The sequence below is a fragment of the Cebidichthys violaceus genome, unplaced genomic scaffold (assembly GCF_023349555.1).
Source record: "Cebidichthys violaceus isolate CVI_PGR_0920_01 unplaced genomic scaffold, fCebVio1.0.p SCAF_10, whole genome shotgun sequence".
NCBI classification, from domain to species: domain Eukaryota; kingdom Metazoa; phylum Chordata; class Actinopteri; order Perciformes; family Stichaeidae; genus Cebidichthys; species Cebidichthys violaceus.
This window is the reverse complement of record NW_027176263.1, coordinates 9,782,411-9,802,703: the sequence shown is the minus strand read 5'-3', so window position 1 is coordinate 9,802,703 and position 20,293 is coordinate 9,782,411. Positions and strand designations below refer to the sequence as shown.

The 20,293-nt window shown below is 39.8% G+C and overlaps 2 protein-coding genes across 3 annotated transcripts; both read right to left on the bottom strand.

Moving 5' to 3' along the window:
* Positions 1-4,092: 4,092 nt before the first annotated feature.
* LOC137882980 (calpain-2 catalytic subunit-like) lies at positions 4,093-12,019 on the bottom strand. Its single transcript, XM_068724909.1, has 21 exons — positions 11,721-12,019; positions 11,228-11,297; positions 10,104-10,222; positions 9,883-10,016; positions 9,616-9,784; positions 9,449-9,532; positions 9,181-9,266; positions 8,081-8,155; positions 7,756-7,916; positions 6,800-6,969; positions 6,663-6,674; positions 6,256-6,467; positions 6,121-6,157; positions 5,970-6,035; positions 5,827-5,884; positions 5,658-5,722; positions 5,099-5,167; positions 4,918-4,996; positions 4,552-4,668; positions 4,403-4,461; positions 4,093-4,313 (listed from the first exon to the last, which is right to left on the bottom strand). Exons 1-21 carry the CDS (start codon positions 11,955-11,957, stop codon positions 4,290-4,292), a joined length of 2,103 nt encoding a protein of 700 aa, XP_068581010.1. The 5' UTR covers positions 11,958-12,019; the 3' UTR covers positions 4,093-4,289.
* A 336-nt stretch (positions 12,020-12,355) lies between these two features.
* On the bottom strand, positions 12,356-19,081 carry LOC137882927 (calpain-2 catalytic subunit-like). 2 transcript variants are annotated; one of them, XM_068724906.1, is made up of 21 exons: positions 18,449-19,081; positions 17,925-17,994; positions 17,544-17,662; positions 16,798-16,931; positions 16,519-16,687; positions 16,339-16,422; positions 16,167-16,252; positions 16,004-16,078; positions 15,684-15,844; positions 15,434-15,603; positions 15,326-15,337; positions 14,970-15,181; positions 14,843-14,879; positions 14,506-14,571; positions 14,367-14,424; positions 14,204-14,268; positions 14,005-14,073; positions 13,830-13,908; positions 12,947-13,063; positions 12,800-12,858; positions 12,356-12,720 (listed from the first exon to the last, which is right to left on the bottom strand). In XM_068724906.1, the coding sequence occupies exons 1-21, from the start codon at positions 18,683-18,685 to the stop codon at positions 12,697-12,699; spliced, it is 2,103 nt and encodes a 700-aa protein (XP_068581007.1). In that variant the 5' UTR covers positions 18,686-19,081; the 3' UTR covers positions 12,356-12,696. The 2 variants fall into 2 exon arrangements, with proteins under 2 accessions (XP_068581007.1, XP_068581006.1); XM_068724905.1 differs by having other exon boundaries at positions 16,339-16,687.
* Between the last annotated feature and the right edge of the window lie 1,212 nt (positions 19,082-20,293).

Genomic DNA, 20,293 nt, shown 5'->3' with positions numbered 1-20,293 from the left:
GCAGGAGAGCAGGTTGACTCATAGAGGAGGAGCAGGGGTAAATGAGCACACCTCCAAAAGTAGGCACGCCCCCCTCTTCCCAGGTGCGACACAGTTTCAGCTGCAACCTCAGTATTTGCATCTAATCACGTTACATTTGAAGCCTAAATCACAATGGATTCATGTGCTTTGTTGTATGGCACAATACAAACATTTTTTGTCAACTTTTCCATCATCAAGTTTGGTAGAAGTAGAGATCTACCATTTTGGGTAATACCCCAGGTGAGCTTGAGCCAGTCACCGGTGGGAGTGGCACTTAACATCCTTATATGGAGAACAAACCTGTCCACATATTTAACTCATCTGCTGTTGAGATCCAGTGCACTGGCCTTATATGGTAAAAGCTGGGATGAGAGCACAAGTTATGTCAAAGGGACCCATCCACCTACGAAAAGTAAGATGTTACGTCTCCCGACAGTTTCGTCAATAATTAGATGTGCCAAATAAACATTGGGTTCAATCCACTCATTCTAAACACAACTCACATATTTACCATTTAACAGGAGTAATCTGGACAGTATAAACTTTAAGTGTACATTTTCATTTGTCAACTGTATTTATTTAAAAATATTATTGTATTGTATCGTATTGTGTTGTATTGTGCAGTCCAGTGTTGTACAATAGTGTTTGCTGTAGTGATGCACTGATAATTCTAGGCCACTAAATTGTAATAAACCTGCCCAGGGACTACAGACGAAAATGAACTCTCTAGCTAACTCTGGCACATTTACATTGAGGTGGAAAATGAAATGTTACTTAATGTGAACTGTCCCTGGTAAATAGATAAATAAATAAACTGGGTTTTTTGTTCCAGTCATGTTCTGTGTGAAGACTGATGAGTCAGTGCAACTTCTATGATTCGCAAAAAGTGACTCTGGTGCATGCAAAATGAGTGTGCAGTCTCAGTTTCAGAGGCCCAAATTCACATACAAAAAGGAGTGTGATTATACGTACATGACATATCAGCTGTTGGAAAACTGCATTGATTCAAAGAGTAAAAAGACAAGGGTCCGATCCCAGGTCCAAAAAACAAAACAAGAAAGAAGGAAGAAAATGCATTTAAACAGGGCCTCTTGAAAATATATATAATTCTGTGTCAATATTTAGAGTAATAAGATCTGGAATTTCTTTTAGTCCAGAGGAGTAGCTAGAAACGAGAGGCCCAGTTCGCAGGAGGGGAACCATGGCCTCTTTCCTCTGGTCCCACACCATGCCTGTTGCAGTGGAGGAAAATAGCTACCAGTGTTGGGCAGTAGCGGTGCTACAAGTAGTGGCGTTACTTTTTTTAACTACATTTCTCAGTGGCATGGTGGTAGCGTCACCTTTTATTGAATCAAATAAAGCTTTTCAGGAGCTTAGCTTTTTTTTTTTTTTTTATCAATCAAGTAGCACCGTAGCGTCAACACAAGCAATTTTCAATTTTCAATTTTCCCCAAGCATTTTTTAAGCTGAATCGCAGAGGAGCTCTTTGATGCAGTCTGACATAAAATGCTATGGATCAGCGAGGAATGCGTCCGCATAAGGGTGACGTCACATACCAAACCTTAGGCCGATGCACACAACATCTCTGTTGCAGGGAATACAGTCAGCAAGCTTGTGTTTACTTGATGGAAAGATGGCAGAGGGTGAAGACCGAGAGGAATTGATCCAGAGGGAGTCACTGTGGCCGTTGGCCTACACAAACATACACCGTTTAACTATGTTCATATGCTACAGTGTAGAACAATTGAATATAATATTAACAATTATTATTGTTATTATTACTATTATTATATTTGTTCTGCATTACTTAAAATATAGTGTGTCAGTCAGATATGAAAACGTTTCTCTCAGCACTCTTGTGAGGCAAAATGTATAGTCCAAAATTTGCTGTAACATACTTTTAAATGAGAAAAACTGTCAATGACAACAAAAGTAATTTATTGTGTTAACTACTTTACTAACTTTTTGGCAAGTAATATTCTTCATCTTTTTTAGATGATACACACTTTAGGCCCTTTTTTCAAAACTCTTCTTTTGAAAGAGCATTTAATGCATCATAACCCCTCCCTCCACAGTTACTATTTATAAATACAGATACTCTTGCTTCAGCATCACAGTGGCTTTGCTTCCTCTGTGGGGATCAGTGGTTTACAGAGAGTCAGAGTCCCGCCCCACACCCAGACTAGCTTCTGTTCCAAAAAGCAGAATGTCTAAATGCCAGCACATGTCATAGCGTGCCCTCTAACACTAGCACTGCAAGAACTTCAATCTGTAACTTGAAAAGAATAACTGAAAATATAATGTATACTTATTACTTGTTTTTATAGTTGTTCTGTTTAGCAAAAGTATGATAGAGTTAGCTGCAAACCCTCTGTTTTAGTGGCCTGAGGGGTTGCTATATGTGATATGTATATCATCATGACTGTGGTACCGGAGTAAATGGCAGCCAGCAGCAACTTTTCAAAGCAGTAAAAAGGCAAACACAACCCTAAACCACACAGAGCAGGAAATGGCTGCTGCATAACTCTGTGTTAGTTGAAGACTTCATGCTGCTGCAAGCTCGTTGTAAGCCAGTAATGTCAAAGTAGCAAAGCCAAGTCTGTGAGAGCTCTGCCATCTACTGGTGGATTGTGGGTACTGAATTGTGCTTGTGTTGTGTTAGATAAGTATAAATCTGTTGCACTCTGTGGGGAGTGACACCATCTGCTAGTTTGTATGAAGAGTTAACTTTGTGCATCAGAAGTGTAATTTGAACTGTTTAAGTGATGATTTTTTTTTGGCCAACCCTAAAAAAGAAGAAGAAATAAAATAATTGTAAATATATAATTGTACATATATTTAATTAACTAAATTAATGAATTACATTTCAGAGCATAGTTCTTACCTACAATGGTTATTACATCCTTCTTGAACTAATTTAAGATTTTTTTATGAGTAATAATATCCCACATATTGCATGTCATGTGACCACACAATATATGGTAAGACATATGAGAGAATTTCCAAAAGCCTTTTGATTCCTCTGATCATAGAGTTCATCTATCAGTGGCAGGACAATTATTGCACGCGTAAAAAGATCAGTGCAACATTTTGGGAAATACTTTTTTGTTTTCTTGCCAATAATTACATGATAAGATGGATACCACTCTCTTTGTTTGTTTGGTAGACTAAATATGAAGCTACCACAAGCAGCAGGTAAGCTTTGCTCAGAATAAAGACTGGGAACAGGGGGAACAGCTTGGCTCTGTCGAAATGTGAGAAATAAAAATAAAAAATCTGCCTACCAGCACCATCTAAAGCTCACTAATTAACAAATTGTATGGCATTTGTTTAATCCATTCAAAAGCCAAAGTGTAAAAATGACAAGTTGTGGTTTTATGGAGGTTATTGTGATTTTGTGAATGTATTATTTTTACACTTTGGTTTTTGTACATATTAAGATTACTGTGAGGAACTTTTAACTGGTTGTTTTAATACTGATGCAACTATATGACCTACATAAGTAAACCAGACCATCATCAGTCTAGTTCTATGTAATCTTCAGACTTCAGCGGGGCGGGCCCGTAGGAGCCAACACCGACGCTGCCGGAGACCCAGCCCGTATTTCTGGGCCTGCTGGAGCACAGAGAGGCACGGGAGAACCAGAACCAGGACTGAGCGGGGAAGCATGTCAGACCGTGCTGCAGCAAAATGAGAGTTTTCTTTTAAAGACACTCTGGTGCTCAGAAACTAACGTTTTTATCCACAGGGACTGCCAAAATCCATCCAAAGATAAAGTTCCTCATAGCTTGAAACAAATGAGATATAACGGGATAATTATTGAGCTTTAGTGTTGATGGATTTTGGAACCTGTTTTAAGTCTTTATGCTAAGCTAAACTAACTAGCAGCAGCTGGTGATAGATTCATATTTACCATACAGTCATGAGAGTTGTCGCATAATGCTCTTGTGTACTTCACTGCAAGAAAAAGTTTATTGCCAAAAATGCTGAACTATTAGCAGGCTACTTAAACATTCTCAGTAGACATACATACTGCATAAAATAGATATCTTATGTATTGATAACACTGAATGAACAGATTCTTATTTGTGAGACATTGTGGCTTTATTATGTTTTGGGATATAGTCAAACTCATAGAAAATATTGTCCCTCAAGATCAGTATCCGTTGATTAAGTTGCACACAAGAAACAAACTGTATAATATTCAGATATGATGACTCTTCAAACCCACGCTGGATTCTTCAACTGTTAATAGTCAGAGCTCCTTTCTACAACATCGCCAGATCCAGCCACTGTGGATGAAAACATATGCACAAGTCACTGTGTGGTCCATAAACCATTTCTTTATATGTTTGTGTCATTATCACAGTTAGGCTCTTACCTCCATGAAACCCAGTTTTATCACACCAGACCCCTCCTTGTCCAGGGTCTTGAAGATGTCTGTTGTAGATAAAAGAAAACACCGTAACTCATATAATAATGTCTGCATGGCTGTAGGGTAAAAAAATGGTCACAATGACAAAAGCTCACTGAAGAGTGTCTCCAAGCGGATCATGCAGCACACAAAGTTGTCAAAGTCAATGGTGAGGTTTTTGTCACTGTAGCGGGCCACAATTATCTGATGCAGAGGGTTGTTGAGAGAGAAACCTGTCGGAATGCAAAAATATGAGCTTCTAACTGCACATAATGACAAACTTCAATACTTCACAATGTACACAAAGTTATATAAACAGCTCTCCTGTAAATGTTCAAAACATTAGATATGCTTTTGCGGTTGTGATTATTCCATGTAAAGGTCAGAGTTTACTCAAATCTATGTCATATCCTCTATCCTCTAACTCTTTAGGGTAGAGGAAACTGACTGCATAGAAATATATTGTGAAATGGACTTCTCACCAGTCTCCTCAACAGCCATCCGCATCTCAGATGCACTCATACAGCCAGTCTGGTCTGTGTCTTTCTCTTTGTACACATCCTAATGGAGAGCCCAAAAAGTTAATGTGTGTGCTATCACCATTCTACTGATAAAGTATACACATGATACGTTAATGTCGATGTAAAGAAATAAGGAACACACCAGGTACTTCTCAATCTTTGTCCACAGAATCTTAAATTCTACCAGTCCCAGCTTTCCGCTTCCATCTTTCTTTGCAGAGTATGTCAAGGAAAGTAGTAACAGAAGGAGAAATGTGTGGCAGGTTGTCGACCTCTGTCAGACATGACCTTTTGCGTGGGTCATAAGTAAACTTTAAATTCTAAATTCTAGTGGAGATCCAGAGATCCAAAGAAGTTCCCACATGTGCCAGGCTCAATTTGGGGGAAATATGTGTAAACACACACAAGACATTTGAAATATCTCCATTTGATTAAAGCCAGTGGAGACTTTGGTTTGAATATTTCAGTCATCACATCACATCATGTAGCATCAATAAAACATTCAGAACATGCTTTACAGAGAATGCAGTCAGAAGATGGCATACAAAATTATTTTTACAGCCTTGAAGGGATAGTTTGACATTTTAGGAAATATGCTTTTCAACTTTCTAACTGAGAGTTAGATAGGAAAACAGGATGTTAAGAGGTTAATAGTTTTGTGGATTTTTCTTGACATAACTTAAGATAGGAAGGAAGGATACGTCCAGCAGATTGACCATGTTGCGGCAGGTCGTCAGGCTAAACCCACTGGTTTTGATGTCCTGTCCTAAAAATGAAAAAAAATCACAGCGTAAATCGCTGCGCGGGTCAGGTGCACATAAATGCAAATACTAAACTTGACTGAAAGAAGAGAAAGAAATAATTTCTTACTCTTTACCACCACTCGGTTGAGGATTTTCTGCAGCTCGAATGCAGAAATCTCGACATCCTAGAAGCATATGACAAGGACACAAAATTATAAGCAATGATTTGAGACTACAAGATAATGTAACTCATCTTTATTATATACTTACATGTCCAGCAAGCTGTCCAAACAGTCTCTTGAATCTGTCACTGATGTCATCTTCATCAATAACAATCTAGAGATGACAAAGGAATCTTTTTTTCCCTGCTTTGTTAAAAAACAATCTTCAAAAGCATGTATATCAAGGGATATGATTTTACCTGCTCAACATGGCAGTCTATAGGATCATCAATCTCTCTAAAAGCAGCGAGAAGTCATAGTTATCAGATCATTTTGGATGATTATCACTATCATTTGTCATTATGAAATTGCACTTATTTGTGAAAGGAACATACTGGAAAGATGCCTGTTTCTCAGAGAACACCCGCAAATAAAAGTCTCCGTTCTTGTTGGGCTCAAAGGTGGAGGGGATGATGAGGTATTCTCCTGGGGGAAGACAGAAGTGGTTGCACACTTCTCTCAGGTTGATGAAGGTCTCGGAGCGGGCAGCTGAAGAGTTGCGCAAGAAGAAGTTTTTCTTCAGGTGCACTTGCCTTTGGCCAGAGTACTGGAAAATGACACGCATGAAGTCCAGTCACACAAGGGCGACCTATTCCTTCTCTCTGATTTATTACTTTTTATATTGTGTAATTAGAGAATTTTCAGGGCTGAAAATTGAACATTTTAATGAAACAATTTCTTTGAATACTCATTCATCATGAAAAACTGTAGTAGTGCTGTGTCTTCATCTTTGTAAACATACCTCCCGAGGCAGCTGGAAAAACATACCAAAATAAATTCTAATGTCAGAATAGATACAAATATTAAATACAATCACATACTTTCACAAGTCATCGTCATCAACAAATCATCATTTACATCTTGAAGGTAGCATCTTACCTCGTATATGGCAAAGCCAATGGTCTCCGTATCCTGACCCATTTTCCTCATACGACGCCTGTTCTTCTGCATCAAGCCCACGATGAAGGTGCAGCCATCCTCACCATCATCAGGATCATCATCCACCTCTTCCAGCTTTATGACAAACTGAGGATTCATCCAGAAGGAATCTATGAAGACAAGCAAGGTTTCAAAATTGATATGTTGCCAGTAAAAAGATTATCATAGAATGTATAGTGAATGTATCTTCAATCAATCCCTCCAAACAGGTATATATTATACAAAACAGCAAAAGTCATGTCTGTTCATAAAAGTAGAGAGAGAGACATCAATTCTCCAATTATACAATAGACCAATTTCTCTGCTTTCCCAGTCCTCAACAATTTGAGAAAGAAAATATAATAATAATACAAAAATAGTAGAAAGATTTGATAATTTCATAGAAAACATTATTTATTGAGTGACCATCAGCGTGGCTTCAGAGCAAATAGGTCCACCTCAATGGCAGTGATGGAACTGATAGAAGAGATATTTACTGCATTGGACAACAAATAATATACTGTGTTGGTGTTAAAGACTTAAAAAAAACATTCAATACTAGAAATCATGTGTTTTTTATGAAGAAACTGTGAAGAGATGGTAGGGGAGAGAGGTAAATGGATAGCGTTCTCATGGCTAAGAAATAACCTGGATGATAATTATCAATATGTACAAATAAATAAGGTTGAATCTGATTTGGTTAAGGTTACTGTGGGGTTCCACAAGGTTCAGTGCTAGGACCTAAACTGTTTATACTGTATATATTTGATATTTATACAGTGTAAAAGTTTGGAGAATACAGTGGAAAGGGAATGTTGTTAATAAGGATAAAAAAAATGTACTACTACTACTACAACTATTATTCTATGACACACATACACCAGTGCTCAAGGGAAGATTGTAAAGATTGGTTATACTTGGAAAGTTTCTGCAGCCACCAGCTGAAACGCCCCTTCTCCAAGTTTCCTCAAACTCTGACTCTGCCCATTTCTTGAACTTATCGCCTGTGAGTGCATCAGGGGTGAGGTTGCAGATCTCTAGCCGAGAATATTGGCGCCGGAAGTCGGAAAACGACATCCTGTGGACAACACAGAATGAGGAAAATCAAAAAACAAAACAAATAGAAAATACCACATAACTTGCCTAAATCGCTCTTTCCTTTCACTGGAGTATAAAACACATATGAGTATTTCATTACTGGGAACCCAGAAGAGGAAGAAACATAGTTTCAGAGAGGTTTACCAGAACTCCCCATCCTCACAACGGTTGGTCAGCCTCGCACGGACAGCGTCACTCACATATCTCCACTCAGAAGACCTAGAAAAATGTGCCAATACATTTTCAGTTGGAAGTAGTTTGTGTGATGAAGTTAAAACATGGAAGACATGAACTACAGGCCTGCACCTAACTGGATGTCACACACTCTACCTACACTTCAAGAACAAGCTTTAAAGCCAGAGTGTAACAGCTTTTTTTAACCACAGGATATACCAGCCATTCCACTGGGTGTGTATGTCTTTCTTTGTGTTACATGCATGACAGAAACACACACACACTTAATACTCTCTTCCAAACAAAGGATGTAGAAGTTTTAATTGGGCTGGGTCCTCTTATGAACAACACAAAAGGCGCAATTGGGATAGCCCATTTATGAGAAGTGGTTGAATGCAAGTTCAAAATTTGATTTAAAAATGTTGGTCGATCAGATACCAGTGTCACTTATGTGATAGATTGAGGACTAGGATTAAATTAATATAGGTGGTGCCTAGGTTCCCCTGTAGTCTTCAAGATAATCCCTCTGCTACCAAGGTCACAGATGAAGACGAGATGAGCAGGCCACCTCTTCTATGAGCCTTGTGGGTGGAGTTGGTTCATTCATCTGGTCAGGCTGCAAAACTATACAAACTGGTTTCAGTCAGGCAGTCTTTCTCTCTCCCTGGCTTCCACCCTGTTTAGTGTTATTCATTTCTTCATGGAGCCAAGCCCAGCTGACATTGGGCGAAGACTATGTTGAGATAATCCACTGGTTAGGTGAAAACTTGCTAGAACTGCTAATGGTGCTAAATTTAAAGTTCGGGGATCACCACAGTCATAAGGCTTCATCTTCTGGGAACCGTGGTTATCTGTACTAAATGTCAGGGAATTTTATGGTGTGTGGACATATAGAGGGCTCATCGACCAAACTATGTCAGCATCCCTATAGCCTTGTGTTGTTAACAAGGGCTAAAAACTAGAGAAGTACTCTGGTGAGGCTGCCAATGATAACTTCTTGAGATAATATGAGCATATTCATTGCAGTTCCTACCCTTAAACCCTTGACTGCAGAAGTCCACAATACTCACTTGTCACTCCAGGCTCCATTCCACTCCACCTGACCCCATGGGTTTCTAATCCTGATCAGCTGCTCCGTGTCTCCTCTGTACTCCACCTGACAACAGAATAAGGTGTCAATTACCCTCAACCAGAAAAAAAACACAAAAGGGACACCTACATATATAAATGTAATAAAAGCGGTAAAACTATCAAATATATCAAATTGTAAAATATATTACAGCATACAGCCACTACAGCTTCACTTGTACTTGGATACAGACACAAACATTTCCTCACCTGCTCCGCTCCTGTCACCGAATAGGCATGGCCCTTCACCAACTTGCGATACGTGACGGCTTCTGAGTCAGATGCGCTGGTAATCTGGGATAGAGAGAAGAAGCTCGTGAGGTAACCAGATATTGCCAACAATTGCCACGAGTGTGCAACAACAAGCTCAAACAAACATCAATGGAGCATCCCAGAAGGGAGCCTCTGTCCAGGGCCTTCTTGATGATTTTGAAGAGGTGGGGATTTGCGTCCCTCAGTTCATGCCTCTCAGCAATGCCTCCTGTGAAGTCCTCGAATCCCTCTGTGGTGCTCCCTCCGGAAAGAGCCTCGTAGCATCCATTTATTCTAAAGAGAAATGGAGTTTGTGGATTATTATTATTATACCAGAAAAAAAAGGTACTGAAATAGACAGAAAGGTATCCAGATGCTCCATTCCTTCATACTTGGCATAGGCCTTCTCCAACAGCGCGCTCCAAAACTCTGAACCCTCCGCTGAGTGAACGAACAGCAGCTCTCCATCTTTGGTGGGCAAGCGGTCGTCAACCACCACATCCACCCACTCACCGAACTGCCAGAACTGAGAGCCACAGAGGGGACACGATCAGTCAAATCAAACCTCACTCAAGCTCTAAAAGAAAGAAACTGTGGTGTGTGTGTCAAGCACCTCAAAGTGAAAGATGCCAGCGTAGTTGTCCTCAAAGCTTTGGTCATGGGGGACAACGCGAGACAAAACCTGTTTGCTGAGAGTCAAGGAGGCGATGGCTGCTAGGAGCCAGCAGTCACCTGAACACAAGTTAACAGTGTTAATAAAGGGAACTCCTGTGTAAAATCTCATGTAACCTCCAGAGGATTTAAAATGGTCACATGTTGGTTTCATATCGGGGTCCAAAGGTCCAAAGGTAGTTCGATCCCTGGCCTCTGCAGTCTACATGTTGAAGTGTCCTTGGACAGGATACTGAACCCCAGATATGCCTCTGAATGTTTATCGCTCCTGATGAGCAGGTGGCACCTGATGAGCAGGTGGCACCTGATATGGAAGCCTCTTTCCCCAGTGAATTAGTGCTTACTTGTGTTGTAAAGCACTTTGAGTAGTCGCTAGGACTAGAAAAGTGCTATATAATTACAGATCATTCCCTGTTACATCGTGACACATCTCCAAAACATACTAGGTATGCAGTTTGTTTGCACACATACCTCCTTTGTGAAAATTGTCTCTTCTCTCTTTACTCATTAGCTGTAAACAACCCAGTCTCACCCACAGATGTATGCTTCTTGTCAGACTGGGTGTGGACAGAACTGAAGAAGTTGAATGACTGACAGCTGATGTCAGTGCACAGGAATTCACTTGGAGTTATGAGGTTTGGATGTTATTTCAGTATTGTGTGGTTACAAAAGTACTGGCGAAATACAGTTTCCAGAGATTAAAACTAAGCAAGCAAATAAGCAATAAGAAGCATACTGTAGGTGGCTTACTTTATTCACATCTGCTAACTACAGTCTAAGATAAGCATGCAAAATCATTTATTCAAATAGTTGAAGATGGAAATCAATGTGTTCTTTGTAAAATACAGTAAATATCTAATTATGCCATCAAAATGTATTTGAATGGAATTCGATAGGAAAGTCAGGTAATGTTATTACCATTTAAGAAATGGTTAGTTAGTACCCAGCTATGTCATTACGTTACATTAATACATTAAATTATTAGAGTAGGTAAGTTTTAAAGGTAAAAAATGCAGACATCGTTGGAGGACTGTATGAATGTGTGTGTGTGTTTGTGTGTCTCACCAAGTGCTCCTTGACAAATGTCCGTCCTGGTTGCATTTTTAACTATGAATTGTGGATTGGAACACAATTCCTGAGGGAAAAACAAGAGTAAACATTTTGTCAAATTGTAATGCTTCCTCACATCAACACTTTTTTTCTTGTGCTCTAATAATATATCCTCATCCGGTTGAATATGTTTTGCTGGATATGAGAATTACTCATAAATACTGTATAAAGTGTAGCTCTTTCGGGCCTGACCCACTGCAGGAACACAATGCTGATTTTAAGCATTGCAGTCTGTCAGATAAAACCACAATATTTGGTGTGATGACAAGCAGTAACAAGTAGCTATTATTTGTGAAGAGTGGGTGACTTATCACATGGAAAAGAGGATATGACAAAAAATATCCTTTCGACAAACCTTTCAAAATAAGATACTCTCAACGATGCTCATAGGGATGATTATAATAATTTAATCTTTTGGCATATGTTTCCATCTACTTATTGTACCCACCTTGGGTCTTTTCCAGGTGATGCCTCGTACTTTGTAGGAATTTGGTCCAAGTTCTTTATACCCTAAGGATGAGGGCAGAGCCTCAAAGCTGTCATCCTGAAACAGCTGTCCTCTCTCCAGACAGCTTCTCCTCAGCGATTCAAAGTCCTGGTTGAGGTATTTCACCGCATGAGAGTTGGATCCTATCCCGTGCGATTTTTCTCGACTGTGCAGAAGTTTAACTGCAATGCCACTCATTTTCAAAGATTTTAAGACTGTCTTTATGTGTACGACTGTCTCCCAGAGTGTGTGTATGCGGTTAGACAGGCTCTGTGTTGTATGTGCAGCTCAACTGTCTCCACACCCTTTATTGTTCACACCAGACAGCAAACTTGCTCTGCCTCACCTGTTTCATCCAGCCTACTCTACAGCTGGGTTTGGTTGATGGACTGTGGTCGGCCCACATGTGGCCCACCTGGATGAGTGAAACTTATACTGCTCGCCAAAAAGCTTTGATCAGTGGAGTTGTATATCAATGATATTTTTTACAACACCACAGAGAAAATGAACTCCATCTGATATAGCTTGGAGTCAGACTACTTTAACCATTATAATTTGTCGAATATGTGCAAGATTTTATAAAAGTCCAGAGGCCATAGTTTCATAGTTTCTTTATTTTCTATCATTTGACAGACGTTTTGGCATTGACATCACTGCACAAAAAAATCTAAGAAAGGAGCTATTTGAAAAAAATGGAATAACACATGTGAGTGATGCAACATATCTCCATGCATATGTCCAGCAAATATCATTTAAATGTATAAATACATTTTAGACCTTTTTGAGCATTTGGAACATGTGAATATGAAATGTCTTTTACATTGGATTTACTTAATTTGTGAAAATAAAAAAAACAATTGTGTGTGAATGCAATAAATGTATAGTTAATCTTTTTGCAGTTATCAAGAGAGGGTCCTTCCTTGCCTCATCTCCAGAGTCAGTAGATTGCCAGGCACAGCCACTGTAAGAGTAAACATAATTATATAAGGAGTGGTCTGATATGCCGACAAACCAGAAGCTTTTGTTATTCTCTCACACACCTGCTGTATATCCAGCTCCATCTTCCCTGTGTCAGCTTTCTCCAGAGCTTTAAACATTTCTGGTTGAGAGACAGAAATATAAATTCAGGTAATGTGAACATGCCTACAGATAAATGTGAGAAATACTTGTTGTGTTTGCTGACTTACTGAAGAGCATTTCCAGTTTAATGAGACAGCCTACAAAACTGTCAAAGTCTATGGCATACTGAGCATCGGCATAGCGATTGACAATGGACTGCAACACAGCAATGTTGACTTGGAAGCCTGGGGAAGAAAAATAGCCGTCACTTATCATTGTCTCCTGTTAGCATATCAGATCAGTTTCATAGAGGTGTATTATTTCTGATCCTGGTGAAGTATAGTTTTGAAATGTTGTCAGACATTAACAGGGTGATAATAGAAGAGTTAAGTTACACAGCCTCGCCCACTTGTTTTGTTTCTGCAGCAAAGTCTACATGAACAAAATCTATGTGCAGGAAGAGGAGTCCTCTAACTGGCATTTCAAGTCTGCCAGACACACACACACACACACACACACACACATGCACACACACCAGCTGGGACAACATGCTGGTATTTGTTCCTGCAGGGCTCAATGGTCAGACACAATTCAGAAAAATAACAAACACAGGTAAAGTAATGTGTTTTACAAAGTCGTATATTTTTAACAAACATGTCTCATGTCTCATAACTTGATAAAAATACAGCGTATGTCAACTACAGTGGCCCACTCTGTTCAAAGATAACTAAAGTCTTCAGGCAATATATCTAAATAGCTCATTTCTATATTTATCAGGAAAGCAAATATTATTACTGAATTTCAAGCCATAAAACGATACTTGCAGGTGATGTTAGTTTTACATCGAGGCATTTCAGAAGAGGTGAGGCAATAATAAAACGGAAATCATTTGGCTTTTGATTTGTACTTGACATGGCTGTCATAATTTAAAACCATGTTTCAGTGTTGGTTTAATGCAGATATTTGATGGTTTTTAGTGTATGAGATTCCTCACGTGAGGATGTTTGTTACCTGCTTCAGTGGCTGCGCCTCTCATCTCGTGGGAGCTCATGGTGCCAGAGTTGTCTTTGTCAAAATTCTTGAAGATCTCCTATATGACCAGGCAACCATGTGTTGTGTTACCAATTATAGACCCTAATTCCAACACGGCCAACGCTCATTTCAAACTGCATAAATCAAAACTTACCAGGTATTTCTGGATTTTGCTCCACAGCAAGTGGAACTCCATCAATCCCAACATGGCACTTTCATCTTTCTGAGGAATGCTAAGGTTTATAAAAAGCTCAATAATAATAATTTAATTTATCGTTCACATATTTCAATTCCATAGTTATAATGCACCCAGATCCCAAAAGGGAGGACAATGCATTTCTTAAATAGGATACATCCAGCAGACTGACAATAAGGCGACCTGTCTCAAGTTTGAAGCCATCTGTCTTGATATCAGAGCCTGCAAAGAAGTGACAAAACATAGCTAGTTGCAACTCTTAAGTCAATGAAAGTAAAAGAGGCCAAACGTCAATAGATGTCAGAGTTCAATGTACTCACGATGAGAGACAACGTTGTTCAAAATTGTCACCAGTTCAAAGACCGAAACCTCCATGTCCTGTTTGAAAAATGCAAGGTATAACTTTGTAATCCAAGTTTAGATTTGATTTACTTTCAGTTCTCATGTTGCTCCACCTACATTGCCAGCAATCTGCTTGAAGAGCTTCTTGAAATGAGGATCCACATCGCTCTCAGACACTTCCTCCTGGGAGAGGGAGACACAGATAAGTCTAGTCACTAATGCCAAATAGAAGCACCGGCTCTTCAAATTTTTGGCCTTTTCGCAGATATCGGTAAATGATGAATGTAACACACTGTATTTTAAAAATGAAGCAATGAGCATTTAAAAAATAATTGTGACATATTTCCTTTAATCTCAGTTCTGAAGTAGAAATAAAAGAATGTCTTAAAAAAGGGACTAACCATTTATCAATGCATGCAAGAGCAGCTTATTATTATTCTGTGGGTTGTCTTACCTCCTCTATTTGAGCTTTGATATCCACCTGCAGTGGACTGAAAAGAAAAAATGCAAAGCTTGAGCACACTCTCTCCACAATACCAAATAGATGTCAGTCGATCTTTATGTTACTGCAACACAGATACCTGGTTGCGGCCTGTTTCTCTGAGAACACCCTGAGAACAAAGCTGCCCTTCTTGTGAGGCTGGAAGGTTGAGGGAACTATTGCATATTCTCCTGGAGGAAGTTTGAAGCGGTCGCAAACTTCCCTCACGTTGATGAAGCTGCTGCTCATAGCCACAGCTCTCTGTCGCAGCAGGATCTCCGGACCTAGGTGAACATTGCTGCAGCCTTTGTACTGAAGATTAACGGGAGAAAATGTTGTTTATTACTGGAACGTCACACAGCTACCCAGAAATGCCCAATGCAACACTCGTGACACACTTGTGTCTATTTTGCACACAAGGGATCGATGCTGGCATGTGACAGTACAAATACAGACCTGGTCTGGGACCTGTAAAAAGGAAACAGACAAAAGAAGTATTTTAGAAAATCAGTCAAATACAGAGCACTAATTTCATATAATACATATTACATTATTCATAGACACCTCATATATGGCAAAGCCAATGGTTTCAAGGTTGCGATCGAGCCTCTTCTGGCGTCGTCCGTCCTTTTGCATCAGCCCAACCAGTAAGGTGCACCCATCCTTCCCATCCAGAGGATCATCATCCACATCCTCCAGACGCACCACAAACTGAGGGTTGGATGAGAATGTGGCTGGAACACACAAAAGTGTAATCCTTTACATGAGTGTAACAGAAGTTGTAGCTCAAACATACACATGGTTTCTCTTATACCTGGGTGATTGCGGCAGCCGCCAGCAGTGGATCCGACCCTCCACATCCCTTCGTACTGGTAGTTGTTCCAGTGGCCCACATCATCATTCATGAGCGTGTCTGGGGTCAGGTTACAGATCTCCAGCTTGGAGAACTGCTTGATGAAGTCTGAATAGGACATCCTGAGTAGAGGAACACTTTTCTCAACAAAGAACGTTGTGAGTCTCAATAGTTCCTTCGGTGTTGTAGGAGATTATCAATCCATATTACAGCATCAACAAAATATCTACAATACTATGTTTATTGACATGCAAATGAAAGGTTAAAGACAATGGATTTACCAGAATTCTCCATTGTCAGCTATATGGTACAACTTTGATTTCTCATCTTCATTGACGTGCTTCCATTCACTGGATCTAATTGGGATTTAACATGCTTTTAGAAAAATCCTAGAAGTAAACAATGGTAGCTAATGGTTAATGGATCTAGAATGTAATTATTTACCCATCACTCCAAGGTCCAGTCCACTCCACCTGACCCCATGGGTTCCTGAGGCGGACCAGCTGAATCGACCTGCCTCGAAAATGAACCTGGGAGAGAGAGCAACAACAGTGGGAAACATAATTTGCATGCAGCAAAAGCAGCTTGTTGATGACAGTTTAGATAAATCATATACCTCCTCTGCACCAGTGACTGAGTATGCATGTCCCTTGACAAGTTTGAGAGCTGTAACTGCCTCTGTCTCATAGGCACTGGTGATCTGAAAACACCAAGAACAAACACTTAGATCATGTCGGTACTGTTGGCGTGTTTGTTTGCAGGTCAGCATGCAAATCAGTATGAAAATAAGACTTACATCTATAGAGGCACCCAGCAGCGAACCCAGGCTCAGGGCTCTTTGCATGATGTGGAAAAGATTCGTTGGAGCTTTGTCTAAGGTGTATACTTCTGCAATCCCTCCTGTGAAGTCCTCAAAACCCTCAATAGTGTTTCCTCCTGACAGGGCCTCATAGCAGCCATGCACCCTGTCAGACGCAGAGGGATGTGGACAGCTTTTACCAACTATATATATTTATACATTTTCACTGCATTAACATTTCAATGATGCAAAAGATATAAGGGGAACAATCCATACTTGGCGTACGCCTTCTCCATCAGTGCGCTCCAAAACTCAGAGCCCTCCGCTGAATGAACAAACAGAAGCTTTCCATCTCTGGTGGGTAAACGGTCATCGACCACCACATCCACCCACTCACCAAACTGCCAGAACTGAGAAGAAAAATATTCACATCAGAAAACTCCACTTCAAATACATTTACGACTCATGCAAGACAAATGTGTGATTCTTGGATAATGTTGTTTTGTGCTCTGCGTGTCACACTGCATGCAATAACGGCTTTAAAATTGACATCAAACACAAATGTAGATATTAACACAAAGCTTTTGTTGTGAAGCACTGGGGCGCTGTTTGTTGTATTAGTTCAAATCTGCTGGATCTTTATTTATGCAGCTCTACTCAACTTTTAACTGGTGGTGGTGCTGGAAGGACTGTTACAAGATACAATCTTTTACATATGGTGAAGTGTTGATCAGCTTTGTAGGTGAAGAAGTAGAACATTTTTGTAGCATTGACTCATTTATTGTTGAATGAACATACTGAAATTGACAAGAACATATTCATTTGTCTTGATATGAGTAACTGAGCGATTGAGATTCGTATTTCTCTGTACTTTAGTATTTTGGATTGCCCTATACCAGTGTACAAGTTTCCATTAGAAAAAGTCATCATTCTATGGTCGGACATGGCAGGAAAAAAAGACAATGAAAGAAAGAAGAAAAAGGAAAGAGTTATTGGTCATATGAGAAAGGCCTTTGTCTGACCTGGAAGTGAAATATCCCAGCATAACCCTCGGTGAAACTCTGTCCATGGGGCACCACGCGAGCCAGGATCCGCTGGTCAAGAGTCAGAGAGGCAATAGCAGCCAGAAGCCAGCAGTCACCTGCACATTAAGATCAGAGACATGGTCTTAGATTGAGCAATATGTGGCATCCATGTTGCTGCCAGCAACAGTGCTGTAAACAGCATGTGCCAACAAACCACATCTGTCATAACTCCCTCTTACGGGCTTAGTGGGCAGAATGGGTGGAGGGATCAGTCCAGGGATGTTTGTGTTTCCCTTCTAAAACCAAAACACCCCATCATTCATCCATCTGTCCATCTGTTCATTAAGTCATTCATCCATCCTCCTTCCCCCCACTTACCAAGAGCTCCTTGGCAAATGTCTGTCCTTGTTGCCCCATCATCGATGAACTTTGGCTTTGAGCACAGCTCCTATAAAGGGCACCAAACAATCACAGAAAGTTAAACATGAACCTTGGATTGTCCTGTATCACACTGCTGAGATGGCAGAAGAACATTCAGTGAGTCTTGCTCTGATCCAATACATTTAGCTAAATTATCTCTCAGAGATTATCACTACGGTGAATAGCATTAAGTGTAAGTGCACAGTATTTATGGTATAAGTTTAACCCTCTGTGACTTTTAAGCGTTTTGGGAAAGTAACTAGTTACGACTCCTTTTTTAAAATATGGTGTCTTCTACTTCTCCTTCCACAATTATTGATTTAATTATAGATTAAATATTTACAATTCAGGAAAAGAAATAATTACAATAGCCTCTGACACATCACTGTCAAGCTCATTGTAATATTGAGCACAGGAAAATATTTCAGTGTAAATAGTGATACTTTTTCATTGCTCTCTGCTTCTTCTCATTGGCTTCTTACCGTTGGCCTTTTCCAAACAACGCCCCTGGTTTTGGATGAGTATGGTCCCAGCTCATTGTAGCCAAGTGATTTGTGCTCAGCTGGAAAGCAGTTGTCCTCAAACAGGCGTCCACGCTCCAGACACTGCTGCCGCAGAGAGTCATAATCCTGCTTGGAGTACTTCACCGCTTTCTGGTTTGTGCCGATGCCTTCTTGTCTCTCCTTCTGATGGGCCAGTCGATCTGCCGTGGATGTCATCCTCACCTCTCAAGTGTATGTAGCCTCCCTGGATGATGATTTCCCTCTTTGTGAGTTGTGTTGTCTTGTGAGCTGACCTTCCCCCAGCCTAGCCTCCTTTATAGCTCCCACAGGTGAGGGGAGGTTTGACTGGGATCACAAACAGACAGCAGCAACCCTACGCAAATCTGCTGTGGCCACAGAAAAAATACAAACAAGGACACGCCTAAAGGTAACTTGAAGCTCCACTGTCATTACCTCATTTGATTGTGTGTGTGTGTGTGTGGAGTGGGCAATGTATTGTATTTATTGTCTCTGACCTCCCAATAGTAAAAGTAGAGGACGCAAACACATACGTATCTTGATTTAAATTTGTCTGATAATAATTAGACATTCTGTTACATTCTATAGCATCAAAGTGATGAAAAAAAAAAAAAAAAAAGGTTCAGGTGTTATTGGAAGGGATTAAAATTAGTGCTTACTGCTGAGAGTTGTGAAAGGGAAGCTTAAATGCATGAAATTAAGCAAGTGTCAAGTTGAGCAAGAATAAGAATGGGATGTAAATGACATTGCAACACTGAGTCTGGGGGATTTCTGCCAGGTCCAGTCTGCTTTGCAGCACATGCACTGTGCTCTTACATCATCCATATAACCTTATTCTGTACTTACATCCTCTATCCTGTACTCAGGATAGAGTACAAGTACAAATTTAATTGAAAATGTAGGCCAAGCATAAAAGAAGAAATAAAACAATTCTTGTTCATTTTCTTGGTTATTGATGTTTTGAGGCAGTTTACTGACATACTGAACAACAACTGCTGGTAGTCAGTGAGGGATCAGCATTGAAAACATCAGTAACACTGTAATGAAAGCTTATGATGAGTTGTAATGTCTTAAAAGCCATTACAAACAGTCCTTCTATCATGATTGATATCTGTCTGCTTCATTATTGCTGATGCCAGTATTGTTAGAGTGCATGATTATAGGGCTTATGTGGCATTACAAATGATTAATTATGCATTTACTGTAGTTTTTTACCAGACATGAAATAGACATCGCTCATTGTCATTATGTAAGTAAAAGATACCGTTAACCTGAATAGACATTGCTTTGACTTTGACATTTGTTACCTGGTCTAGACAAATCAGCTACTACATATTCAGCAACCTGTATTACCTGTTAATACTGCAAACTTGTTAGCATCACATGCTGTGAGCAAAGAATTACAGAAGCAAGAACACGGCAGACTATACATACAGTGCCATGAACACCAAGCCATGACATAACATAAAACATAGAGCTATAATAATATCTTGCATACGATATTAGTCATTTTATTTAATATTCATTAACCCTTGTGTCTTAGGGGTCAAAAATGACCCGCCACTATGTTTAACAGCATAAGAAACCCCCTTAATGATCTTTTTTCAACTTGAAATGCAATGACTTTTCCTAGAATGACCCCAACATGAGAAAAAGTTAAACATTGCCTTTGTTCATATTTCCAAAAAAGCTGTACACCAACAGGGTACAAATCTTGTCTTAGGGGTCATTTTTGACCCGGCAGTTATAAAATCATTATACAGAAACCATAAAAACACACCACACACACACACACACACACACACA